Here is a 13,425-nt window from a genome sequence, read left to right on the forward strand (position 1 = left end):
ACAGTGCTGTTTTCTATCACTACAACTAACGCTGAAATACTGTATCGACAACTTGAAATGACTGAAACAAAATACTGTACTGTTCTTTACTCCTTTAATGGTTAAAAAAATATTTCTTTGCACAGACAACATGGAACAAAAAAAACAATGGCCACCTAATAATGACTGGTGGAACATGATGAGGTAAATGTTTTTGAGGCGTGATAACCAAAATGTTAGCAAATAACCATGCCTCAAAATAATAATATTAATAGTCAATAAAAAGAATATCAATAATATATAATTACAGCTAAAAAGAACATCTGAAAATGTGCAAAAAAAAAAAAACAAACAGCCAAGTAATAATATACAAGGCAAATCTTGCCTGTCCGACCACTTTAGTGGACTTCAGCCTACCCGAGAGACTGCCAAGGTAACTGCAGCTCTTTGACATTATCTCACCACCAGACAAGACACACAGAGCTTGGAGGGCCCAATGCAATCATCATGGCAGAAGGCCCCACAGCCCTGGCACATGATCATGGCTTTGAGGCGACAGGAGCACTTGAGCGACACCTCTTCGGCCGTACTGTCAGTAAAGGTCTGGATGCTGAGCGTGGCCTGGCTGGAGGCCAACCGAGGCCGCAGCTGCAGCACGCCGTCGGTCATGTTTCGGGAAAAGCTGCTATTGTCCATGACGGATACATTGGCGGTGTAACTGACACCTCCGAGACCCCCACCCTGCTTGGAGATTTTTCCATAGAGCTGGAAGGGGAGGGAGGAGGACGACGAGTGATAACTGGAGGAGTACGGAGCTTTGCTGAGCTCATTTTTGGCCATCCGAGACAAATTCATTTCCATATTAAGCAGTCCCTCCATCGCTCCTCCACTGGGGTATCCATCCACAGAACTCACAGGCTCTTTCTTGGTAACAACAACAGATGCTTTAGCAATTGCCTGGCAAGAAGGCTTTGAACCAACTTCAGTCTTTACATTGGGAGCAGGGGCTGGCTCTTGTTGGTTGGCAAGAGCAATCTGTGACTGGGGGGATCGCCAGTTGATTTTAAGACGAGGCACAACTTCTGTGGGACAGGGGTCCGCATGAGGTGGAGATGGGCCATTCAGTATGGTCCTCTGAGCAGACTGACTCCTATCTGGAATAGCTCCTTGTGATGGCTGACGGACAGATGACTCTTTGATAATTGTCATCTCAACAATATGGTTAGAGGTGATGGAGGAGGCCGTAGTGAACGGCGGTGAGGTGATGACCGGGACAGCTCCAGAAGCTTGCTGGGATTGATACTGTGATGTAGTTGGAGTCGCCATTAAACATGACACCGGGTAGCTTTTCTGCGACTTGACTTGAGAGGCAACGGTTCCTTCAGAGTTAGGTAACTGAGCTCCCGTTTCGGCCCTGTTGCAGGGTCTTCGCTGGGGTCCTACCGATCGGCTGATTTCTAGCCTGTCGGCAGAGTGTGGGGGTAGAACTTTATCCAGGGGAAGGCTACCTTGCAGAAGCTGGGTCACTAAAGGGTTGTTGGCTTCCACACTGGACACTTGTCTAGTGGAAGTGGACACTTTCTTTGAGGTTCCAGAAATACTTGAAGGATAGCTTGAGGCCTTAATCTGTCCATTATACCCATCTTCAGCAGAACCCTGTCTGGTGCTTTGGCAATCATCCACTTGTTCAACTTTCACAACAATGTTGTTCTGAGATGGCCGATCTTGGGAAAAGGTCTGGCTTTGTGGAGCATGAGTCATACCGTTGGGAAAGCAAGGCTGAATGACTGTTTGACCAAAGCAACTGGACTCATGGGCTTGGATGACTGGCTGGTGGTTCCGTGGGGGGCTACAAATGGTCTCCTGCAACTTTCTGTGGCCTCTCATCTGGGAACACCAATCTTGGTCAGGCTGCTGCTCATCCACCTGGCTCTCAGTCTCACAGTCTGAAGCGGTTTCTGTAGAATCACTATGAGTCCCAGCCTCATCATCCCTGCCTGAGTAGTCCACATGAGGCGATGATGCTTCTGCTTGTTGTGTTGTGGCGGAGTCCGTGTCAGTGTCCTGGGAATCCTCGTGATGAGAAACGTGTTTAATTACACTACCTAAGCCTCTCTCTTTCTCGTGTTTAAGCTCCACAGGCGTCACAGATCTGACCAGCTTTTGGACAACCACACCCTGAGCCCCAAACCTGGGAAGAGAATCTGGGATGGAGGTTGGAGCAAGTAGCCTTTTTTCCCTTGCTGGCTCGAGCCTCTCTGAGGGGGAAGTATCAGAAGCTGCAATCTTGTTTGGTCTATCGAGCGGTGAAATGGCATAATTTGCCACTGTGTCAGTCTCTTGAGACGGGGGGTCTGTTGCTGGCCCCGCAGGTCTGTCGGAACGGGTTTGAACACTGGATGATGTTGGGATGAATGCTTCCTCGGCCACAGGAATCCTTCCCACCCCTTTTTGAGGAGGACTTGGTGTCTGTGGGTGCTCCGAGAACACAGAGGTTGAGGTAGCAGGGGGTGTTGGCAAAGGCAGGGATTTGCCTTCTACATTGGGACGCTGTAGCTGTGTTCCAGATGAATTCGTTTCACAAGTCTTTCCCTGCTCCTGTGTCCCACCACCTCCCCTTCTTCCACTTCCTCCTCCTGGCTCAATCGGCCCTGGATGTTCTTGTGCTCTCTGTCCACTGTTGCTATCCGGTAACCCAGCAGCAGGCCGCAACCGGACCCTGTTCGGCCCTGGCCCGTCGGCAGAGGCTGCAACAGCAGCAGCGGCTTCCCGCTGGGCACGGGCTTGCTGCGCGCGGGCTTTGATGTCTGCGAGCGTCCTCGCGCCCCCCGACCCCGACCTCCGCGAGGCCTCTCCAGGGGGCACGATGCGGGGACAGATCTGGTAGGTGGGGTGCCCTTTGATCCAGGGCGGTTTGATTCTGGACAGTTGAATCTGTGGCAAAGAAACCATTCAAGTAAGTTTCATAGTGTAACTGTATCTGCACATATATGAAACCGGCTCTTACCCGGATTGGAGGCACCTTGGGTTCCTCCGTTGTCGGCTGCGGTTTCTCTGAATGGACCCTGTCAATTGTGGTACGAAAGGACTGCTGGTCATTCAACCGTGGCCTCTTTTCGGGGAAGCTGGAGAAGGCCCGTGTCTCGTCGGGCCTTCTCTTCTGTTCCTTGTGCTGAGCGCTGGGTGCAGGGGTGCCTGCTGGGCTATCTGAGGGGCTGCTTTCCCGGCTGCTGGTGGCAGTTCCCCCTGTGACTGAGGTGACCGCAGACGCAGTGTCATCCAGGTGATCCGTAGTGACAGCGGCACCAGACGACACTGAAGAGGAGGATGAAGAGTCCAGGCCAGTGGTAAATGCTCCCTGTTGATCAGAAGCTGAGGAAGGTGAGGACGAAGGTGACGAGTCAGAGGAGGAAGACGACGACGATGAGGATGAGGTGGACGCTAATACAGGTGCAACCTCTTCGGGGAGCAGACAGCCTGAAATGTTTGGTTCTTTGTCATCGCTGGTGGATGCTGGGCTGGGAATAGGTGTTGGAGTTGGGGCTGGCAGTAGGACTGGTTCAGGAATGGGAGTCTTTGGCTCAATGGATACGTTGTCTGGTGGAAGCTCCTCGTCACATTCAGCCTGGAGCACCACCTCCCCTTGAATAACCGTACTTTCTGACATTGGAGAACCAATAGAGACCGTCGAGGTTTCCAGAGAAGCAGCGTTCTCAGCAGCTTCTGCAGACTGTAGGACTGGAGAGCTGGTTTTGCAGAGGGTCCGACGTGCCCTGCGGCGCAGATCAGCTCGGGTGCGTCTCCTCATCCTACCATCTCTCCTCCGCCGACCTACACTGCGTCTCTTGGGCACACCGGTTGACACCACGGAGACGCTGTCACTGTCCAGGACAGTTGCTGCAACTTCACTCGCATCACTCATTGTGAGCTTGAGAGATTCCTCTTTTGTCAGGCCAGACCTGTAGATACACATTCAGCATTATAGTATGAAAATACAGTCTGAAACATTTCCGCAGTGGCAAGACAACCATGATTGACGTGGCTTACACAAGAAAAGCAGAAAGTCAAAATGAATGCACGCAGTCAAATTGAAATCTATCAGGACTGATCCGGTTCTTACTTCTGTCCATGGTACTCCTCAAAAAACTTTTCCTTCCAAGCCTCAACCTTCTTCTCTTTCTCCATTTCCTGCCGGAATCGCACCTGCATCTCATGAGTGAACTCTCCTAAAAAGATATCGAACATGAGAATGTTCAAAAGAGACACACTGAAATTGTGTGACGAATGAGATACTCTCTTTGGTGGGAAATTCAAACCTTAGCTCTTCACACTAGGCAGCATTTGTACTACTCTAGGGACTAAGTTAATTACCATCCCAACCATAAACACATTTTGTCTTGTAAGCCCTATTCAGTCTTTGCAGATTATTGGTTTCATCATTAAGCCATCAAACCAGCTGCAAGGTTGGGTAAATATTTTGATATGTTCCCACCACCATCCTTCACCAAGGTAAGGTACAAGTTTTACCAATGCTCAAATATAGGTGCAAAAATGAAGAAAAATAAATCATTTTGCAAAGTTTAATTCATTCCAGGCCTAAAGCATTTTCTTTCCCTTGAGGAGGCACTACTTACCTTCAGCTAACCTCTCTTTCCAACTTTGGGAGGCATGTGTAAAGAACTCATTGTTGAGGGCCGAACTGCTCAGTCTGGCCATTCCATCTGGTCCAATCTTCATGGAAAGCAGACAAAATGTAGAGATATAGGAAACAAATGAAGAAATAAGGAACAAATCTGCATTATCAAGATTATATTGCTTCAAAGGAAACAATATATAGTACTTAAGGTTGGGCATAACTAATGTGCTTGATGTGTTGTGGACTAACGTTGTACAATCAAGGCAGTGTTGAGTAGTCAGCATTCTTGAAGAAGGGGATGGCAATTCATTGGTCCACAAAATCGTTTAAATGCTATCCCAAGTTCTGAATGACTAGAATATGGAAATATGGCAGTCTTAAGAAGGAAACAGGTTACCTGGCGGTCCACTTCTGGCAGAAGTTGGAGTAGCTGCTGTTGTGACTGGGCTGGGAAGGCTGAGAAGGTTCTCACGTTAATGAGAGCCCTTATGTTGGTGTTGACAAGAATAGACCCTGGTGTTTCAAAGTCCACATCTACCCCTCCCCGGCTGCGCTTCATCGGTCCTAAAGACAACAAAACCACACCTAACTATTAGCTATTGCAATCATCTGATTTAAGGTAAGTGACATGAACATTACCCGAGTATTGCTATTCGAAGAAAAAGGGCAAGTCTTACCTGGGGGTACATGCTCTCCATTGACTTTAAGAGGAGTGAGGACAACACGTGGCATCATGACTGCTTTCTTCCGCTGCCGCCCTGACTGTGGCAGTGATGGTGAAGGGTTGGACACAAGAAGTGAAAATTCCACATTTAAAATGTTTTGCGTCTTTCTGATCATGTGAGGTTCAAAGCCCACACAGGCAGACAGATGTAAGTGTTATCATAGCCACTCAAATTGGGCAGCCTCTATTGGAGAAAGGTCTGACCTGTCGGGAACGGCTCAGTCTGGTCTGGGTGTGCTGAACATGTTGGACCTGCTGACTGTCAGTCCGTCCCTGCAATCCTGCTGCTCTGCTGAGGCGGGTCTGAGGCTGGCTGACAGACTGGAGCTCCGTGGAGACGGTAACACTGGAGGAAGTTTCATCGGCCAAGGCTGTAAGGCCAGACAAAGAGAAAGACTTACTGAACCATTTGGCATAATCAGATACAGTAGATGCTTCGTGCCACACATACCGTAATTGCCATTTACAAATAAAATATGCTTGCTGCTATATGCAGATTGATGACTCACTTGCCAGTCTTAATTCAATGATTTAAACTTGTGATTCGCGCGTAATGTTACCCGAATTGGAGGCGGTGGTCTCTGTGGAGTTGCAGCTTTCCTGCTCAGTTGTCTCAATGGGGCCAACTGCTGCACCCTCTGTGAGGGTGGTGTTGCTGGAGGTCGGGGTAGCAGCACTGCTCACCAGCTCAGATGGTGTTTCTGATTCTGAAGTCTTTGTCCACTGCAGGGCATTCTTCTACAGATCATTAAAAAAAAAAAAAGTACCGGTAAAGGGAAAGTCAATCATCTCATCTCCGAAACTAACAGACAACACAGGTATAGACACCATGGATAAGTACAGTGTTTAAAAAGTGAGTAGAACTCAAATCCTTATAGTACATGTATTTCTATACACTTTAATTGGTAATTCTGCAAATTCTATTCCAAATCAAAACATTTTAAAAATCAAACATGTTAGTCATTTACATGTTATGTCAAGATTAAGATCCTAAAATTGGGTTGACCTCCCAATGTTGGTGTTGTGGGAACCAAGATACTGCCATTTTATTTTAACAGCCTACCAGCAATAGAATATACAATAATTTATTTTTTTTGTTTTTAATTTTGGAGTAAAATGTTCCCTTTCAACGATTTTTCAATTTTTCATGTCTGAAAATGACTACTAAAGGAATTTTGAGATTTTCTGACTTTTTAAACACTGCTATTATACAGAACACAACCTTATGTACACGTTGTGTAGTATCAGTAGCACAAGTTCAGCTGCCGTTGAACACAAGTATGAAATCAGTCATTTGCATGTAAGCAACTTAATGCATTTAGGGATGTGGACGTGATCAGGACAATCTGAAAGTGAATAAGTTAAAAAGGTGATTCGTGTGACTTGTGTGTTATGTAATGTGGCATGGTTGTTAGTGTCAGACGGGCTCGGCTGAGCATTTTAAGAAACTGATAATTTACTGGAATTTTCGCATACAACCACTTCTAGGGTTCCAGCGTATATAGAATGGTCCATAAAATAGAAAATAACCAGTAAATAGCAGTCCTCTGGTTGAAAATGCCTCACTGATGGCAGAGGTCACAGGGGAATGGCCAGACAGGTTCAAGTTGAGAGTAATCATACAAATTACCACCTGTTACAACCGAGGCAGTATGTAGAAGAGTATGTCTGAACGCATAACATCAGCAGAAGACCACATCGAGTGCCACTCCTGTCAACGAAGAATGGGACATTGAGGCGACAATTTGCACTGACTCGTTTGAAAAAAGAAAAAAAAAAAGATTCCTGGTCCGCCGAATATTATTTGGGGGTGGAAAACCAGGATGTTACATACTCCGCTGAATGGCATGAAGAAGAAAAAAAACACTCGGTTGGTGTAAATCGGGAAAGGGAGAGATTAGACACAGATTTTAGAAAACTAATCAAAGATGGTGCACTCTTAATTCCCGGTTTCCCGATCTTATTGACAATACGAACTCAAGTTCTGTAGGCTCCTCGCTAAGCAAGGCTTTGACACTCAGTTATGTACATAATGTGTTATTCGTGCACATTGGTAAGCGGATGCACTATATGCACAGACCGTTTCCGCATTTGGGCTACAGAGGTGTGCTAACTTCCAGTCACTAGTCTAATGCAATTTTGTGCGCAACCACCAAAAAATGTGACTCGGTAAAGTCTAAGATTGGCCCGAAATTCCGGAGGGTGGAGTTTTCATGAGACAGAAGATTCCATTCCATTTGGAAAATACGACACTTTCAATGTGAAATTAACTTGCGTAATGGATCAAGAAGTCATACTCTTCATTGCCAGTGACTTGTGGGCAGCTAATCTTACAGGCTACTTTGAAGGAATATGTGTTGTTGCATTCTGCATTTAATAAATCTAACAAAAGTCATTTAATCAGAACATTGTACACATGACTGAATGCATGTTTGAAGCAGCTTTATACGTGTGAATGCTCCACAAAATTTACACCGGTGTAAGATATATTGCAACAAAATACATCGGTGCAGCGCCGATGCAAATGTGTGCCGTGTGAACATCCCTTCTGTTGCAACCTGGTGAAGACACACTGTGACACTCTAAGCTCAGGGGCCACTTCCGTCTGAGAACGTCTTGTTTGAAGCATCACAATGGCAAGGTACTGTTGAGTCATAGTTAGGCGCCGTCTTGGGTCCCATGATGTCAAAATGTGAACAGCATGATGAGCACGACTGTTTAAAACACCTGCTCCAATTGAACCAGGATATCTATTCGGCGATTCAAGGATCAAACGCCTGTTAAACTAAACCAAAAACCCAACCAAAAAGTGTGATTCATATTTTGAAACAATGTTTGTGGGAGGACGGTGCCGTTGACATACCTTTAGAGTGAATAGGCTCATCCGTCCAGGTAACTTAAAGAAGATGCTGTTCTTTACCCGATCTCCCCTCACCTGGGAGTGAAGCATTGTCACCAGGCAGGCCAAAGGTGCTGTACCACTGTGGATAAATATACACAATACAAACAGTATCACAGGTACTGAGTATTAGGGGGGGAAGAAAACAGTGCAGCGAGAACAGCGTGTCACCTTGGGTCGTGAACGCTTTGAAAAATTACAGAAAATACATACTGTCATGTTAACCATGGGCATCTGTCATAAAATCAAGGTTTTTCCTGCGATCAAAATGATGCGGCAGCCGCCTCCAGCTAATTTTGTGCCACCCGCAGCCAGACTGATTGATATCACTCGATCGCATGTCTCGTGCCTGTTCCCCGTGTTAGTAATTGTTTTCTTGTGACTGTTTTTTGTTTTTTTTTTTTTTAAAGAAAATTCCACCAAGATGACAGCTCAATGTCACGGTGCAAGATGAGGAGTTTTGAGTTATACACTTGCTTCTAAATATACATGTACAACATACAGCAACGGTTGTGTCTGAAAGGGGCCAACTGCTGTGATTTTACGTAATGCATTTCTGCAGTGCTGAAAATAAAAATGAAATATCGCAACTAAATAAACACATATTGTATGTCCACAGAATCTGTCGCTATTTTAATATTGAAGGTGAATGTCTTGTTGACAGTTTTGGAACAGGGATGCAATTTTTTTTTTTTTTTTTGCTTCTGAAGCATAAGCTATGTCCTAAGGTTTAGTGTGATGTCTTAGCAGAACACATATGGTAATAGATTTGTAAACAATTGCTAATACATACCTTCTGTTCAGTGCATCAACGGGTGAAAAGAGTCCATTGAAATGAAAAAGAAAATCTGAGTTAAAACCACATTGACAAACACGTTATCATAGCATCATGCAGAACATTCAAACTAACCAGAGAACATTGAGACAGTTTCAATTTGGAGGACTCAAACAAAAACACAAAGACGACTTGATACACATTTGGAGCATTTGGATACATGGGGTCCGAGAAGTTTCAAGAGCGATACATTTTTCAAGCGAAACGATTCTGTGGGATTAGGATCCGGTATGTTACGGCTGTAGCTTTTTTCATGTTTAAGTAACAACATGTAAAAGCACTCTAAAGCCAATTTCTATCCAGTGTGCATCTCATAAAATATGATACGATTCGATATGTATCTCGATACATGGGGTGCACTACGATTAATTAAGATGCTTCAATTCAATTTGGTTAAATCAAAACAGATTTTCTGATTGAAATTGTTTTGTATTACACCCATAGTAAAAGAATATAATGTACTAAAATGTTTTTCATACATTCCATTACCAGTTCAGGGTGTACACCGCCTACTGCCCAAAGACAGCTGGGATAAGCTCCAGCATGCCCGCAACCCTTGTGAGGATAAGCGGTTCAGATAATGGATGGATGGAATTCTCCAAACATGCCAAAAGTTTGGCACCAAAGACATTTTGCAATTAGAAAGTAGAGAATTAATACCATTTCAGGGATTCAAAAATAACATGTCAGATATTTAGTCATATCTTCACAAGAATTAATCAACCATATATGAAAAAGAAAGGCCACAGGGATAGGACAATAAATATTGCACATTCTTTCCGTAAACAAAGGCAAGTACTTTAGTGAAGCAGCAGTATATGGGATATCAAAAGTGTATACACCCTTCAAGGTCCGAAATAACATTTTTTTCCCTTGCGGATCAATTTTGATAATCAATGACTTATTTGAAGGACCAGTTTTCTACTTTTGAGAAGCAATGTTTCAGCAGATAAATCCCAGGGCTGTGAAGCAGGGGTTTTATTAAACAATGAAAATGTAAAAGTAAAAAATCAAATACTGGCATCATTTTTTTCTTTTTTTTGCATATTCACAGTTCGGCACCCGTGAAATCCCATATTAATTACATTAATTTATATTATAGCATTTTTTCCCAGTGTTGCACCATAAAAATGGAAGACAATATTTACAGAAATGTTAGGTGTGTAGTCACTTTTATGACATACTGTACATACACTGAGTAAAAATATTCCTGGGTTAATTTAACAGGCCAGGTGACATAAAATTTCTGTGCATGTGTGTTTTGCTGACCGCATTTCCTTCAGCCCCTTGGTCTGAATGACATGAAGAATTTGTTTCGGGGTCATTGGAGCATCTGAGAAGTTCTCCAGCACCTGCAAAAAGAGAGGGGCCATTCATAAGCACACTCTGAAAACTATGTTTCAAAATTAAGAACGGGCACTGAGTCCAGCTGCCAAATAGCGAAAAAAAAACACGTAACTGACAGTGCCTCAAATGATTGTAATAATTTGTCTTAATAGTTCAAATTATAGCTATACCACAAATTACCCCAACACGGAATAGCACTTCAAGATGATTTTATATTTACCATAAAAATATGTTATAGATTATTTGATTAAAAAAAAAAAATGCACAGGAAGTAGGCGTGTTGCCTTTCCAACCACCCAAAATACTATAAATGCGACACTTGTTGGCTTGAGCTTCTTAATAGCCTCTCAGCACAGCAAATGCAAACATAAAGACAATCCATAACGCCTGCTAACAACCTATGCTAAACTTGGCGCCTCCCCAAAATAGAGACCTTCAAAAAGTTGAGATCCAGTCCTTCACCCGAATTCTTTGACACCAATTCCTATTAGCTTTGACGGCATCTAAGGGTGTTACAGAAAGAGCATAAAATTGCTAATTGATGAGTTTTATGGCAAATAGCAGATAGGTTCGACGGAGGGGATGACCAGTGCAGAGACAGAGGCTCAATGTAATGTGATAAAGAGTAAGATACCTTGATACAATTACAGCGGACGCCCGTATACTCGAAGTTCGTCACCTGCGAATTTGCATATTTGCAAATTATTTTCAACTATTTTTATTTTGTAATTACTTTTATTCTTTGTTTCATCTGGATTTCCTCCTCATTTTGTCATGGAAAACACATATTGAGTGTTGATCAGAATTTTCTGGGTTAAATCTTTTTTTTTCTTCAATGTGCTTTTGTTTTTCTTCAATGCATTTTCAATGGGCATCATTGGTCCCTATCCACCCACAATAGTGAGGGTCCACCGTGCACTAAGAACAGACACTAATACAAGATATGAGTGTATAAAACTAAGGGTGCAAGGATCACAATTTTCTGGCCGATCACCAATTCACGATTTTTAAAAAGCCTGACCTGCCGATCATGATTTTTGCTGATTCCAATTTTTTTTCATAACCAAGCATAAACCTTCAATGGTCCAATTTTGTTTTATTGTAAAACAATGAACAATACCTTGGAAACAATATAAACTGGTTGTTTTAACTCGGCGTGCAACGATCAATCCGCCGGGATCGGGTTCGACACCAAGTTTCTTAATTTTGGAGGATCTGGGATGGGCCGATCCTTTAAAATAAAATCAACCTCGTGCATTAATTGTATCTTATCAAGTTCTTCTCTAAATAAAAATGAAAACACAATAAGTCATCATACAGCAGAAGCCAACAATGGCTGACATTTTTTTAACCTCTGCGGAGGTAGATAAACCCTGATTACGATCCTGGACGATCAATCTGTACACCATTAAATAAACTATCTTTGTTTAAAACAAAGTCTCGTTATTGCTAAAGTACATTTATTCAACAAAATAATAACCACGTTTAAAATGCCACAAATGGCTGCAATTCTCTGGTTAAAGGTACTGATTTGAGTATCATTTTAGTTACCGGTAGTTGCTTTAACACGAGTGAAGCCCATCTGTAAGACTGTACTTAAATCTCGTCCGGTGTTCAACATTAATAAGTACACTCTCGAAGGATTTGTAACAAAACCTCTTACAGAGTCATTCTCTGGCATCCCACACTACACCCATACTACAAAACACTCCCACAAATGTGGGTCACTGATTCACACACACGCGCAACGTCTGGAATTCACATTAACACGCCCACGGGTAAAAAGGCTTTTCAATTCTGACAAAAAAAAAAAAATACTCGTGGTCGCCGAGAAATGGAATAAAGCTTTTCACACACTTTACTCGTTTATGTTCAGCAGTGTACATTTTAAAGATTGCACCATTTACGTGTGGATGTACAAACCCATGTCCGTTCACCGTTATCTTTAAACGCGACTGGCCATGTTTTTGTTTTTAATAATAGGAAGAACGTGCTTGAATTTCTCAGGTTGTAATGCTCGCTCTCTTAATGCTCTCGTGTGGCGTACCACCATGGTGTCTTCATAACAATTCGGGTTAACGAGATGTTTAAGTGGCTAAAGTGGCTAGCTGGCAGCCTAGCAAACAAAGAGCTCTAAATATAACAGGCAACATTTAGCCTGCTGGCGTTCGTTAGCACGGTGGGCGAAATGCCATCCTGCTTTACTAGCCTTTGAGCCATACAATCAATGAAAATAAGTGTGCACTGAAGGACATTTAACCAAAACACAGCCAGCTCGCTATACGGGTTAGCAATGCTACACCCAGCGGCTAGCTTCGATGGATGTCCAGCTTGTCTAGCCCGGAATGTCCAAAATCAACCGCGACGCAGTCACCTCAAAGCAATACTTACGCAACTTCCCCACAGCTAACAAAATGCTCAAAATAGACGGCTTACCATGCGAGCCGCCTCAGCCCAGGTCCTTTCCTTCTTTCTCTTTTGTTTGTCCTTCATTTCCTCCGCACTGGCCTGCCGTGACTACAAAGCGCCTTGAAGAAGAAGACGGTGGCGGTTTAGCTAGATGCTAACACGGCTACGATGTTCTCGGTTGGCTATGTGGAGCCTTAAAACAATACGAGTGCTTCTCGTGCTGTCGGCCCTTTACGACGCCAACCACGTCCGGGTGTATGTCGCTAGTGTGTAAAATACGTCGGTGGCTGTTACTAAATAAGCGCAACGCACATAGTGGCGATGCACCAGAAAGGCAGCGCGATTGTAGCCAAGGAAAGCAGTCTGTGCCTGTGGAGTGCTGCAGCGCAACAAGCCTCGCAGGAACGCGAATACCAGGTCAAAGGTCAGCAGCGCCAAAGCCCTGCAAAGAACCAATCGTTCAAACACGATATTTTATTTTTTCACGTCTATTCATGCAGCCTGGCCACCACAGCAAACACAAGCTTTATTGCATGCAATACTGTAGTCTTATAAAAGCAATAAGGATCATGACATACTGTATTATGGAATTTTTT

The 13,425-nt window shown here is 43.8% G+C and overlaps 1 protein-coding gene across 1 annotated transcript; it reads right to left on the bottom strand.

Annotated features, from left to right (window-relative positions):
- Positions 1 to 77: 77 nt before the first annotated feature.
- On the bottom strand, positions 78 to 13,219 carry asxl1 (ASXL transcriptional regulator 1). The gene is made up of 12 exons (XM_019891036.1): positions 12,857 to 13,219; positions 10,343 to 10,425; positions 9,032 to 9,034; positions 8,203 to 8,320; positions 5,900 to 6,077; positions 5,544 to 5,710; positions 5,293 to 5,377; positions 5,013 to 5,179; positions 4,614 to 4,710; positions 4,100 to 4,205; positions 2,987 to 3,938; positions 78 to 2,913 (listed from the first exon to the last, which is right to left on the bottom strand). Exons 1-12 carry the CDS (start codon positions 12,911 to 12,913, stop codon positions 433 to 435), a joined length of 4,494 nt encoding a protein of 1,497 aa, XP_019746595.1. The 5' UTR covers positions 12,914 to 13,219; the 3' UTR covers positions 78 to 432.
- Positions 13,220 to 13,425: the final 206 nt, after the last annotated feature.

The sequence above is a fragment of the Hippocampus comes genome, unplaced genomic scaffold (assembly GCF_001891065.2).
Source record: "Hippocampus comes isolate QL1 unplaced genomic scaffold, H_comes_QL1_v1.1 scaffold174, whole genome shotgun sequence".
NCBI classification, from domain to species: Eukaryota; Metazoa; Chordata; class Actinopteri; order Syngnathiformes; family Syngnathidae; genus Hippocampus; species Hippocampus comes.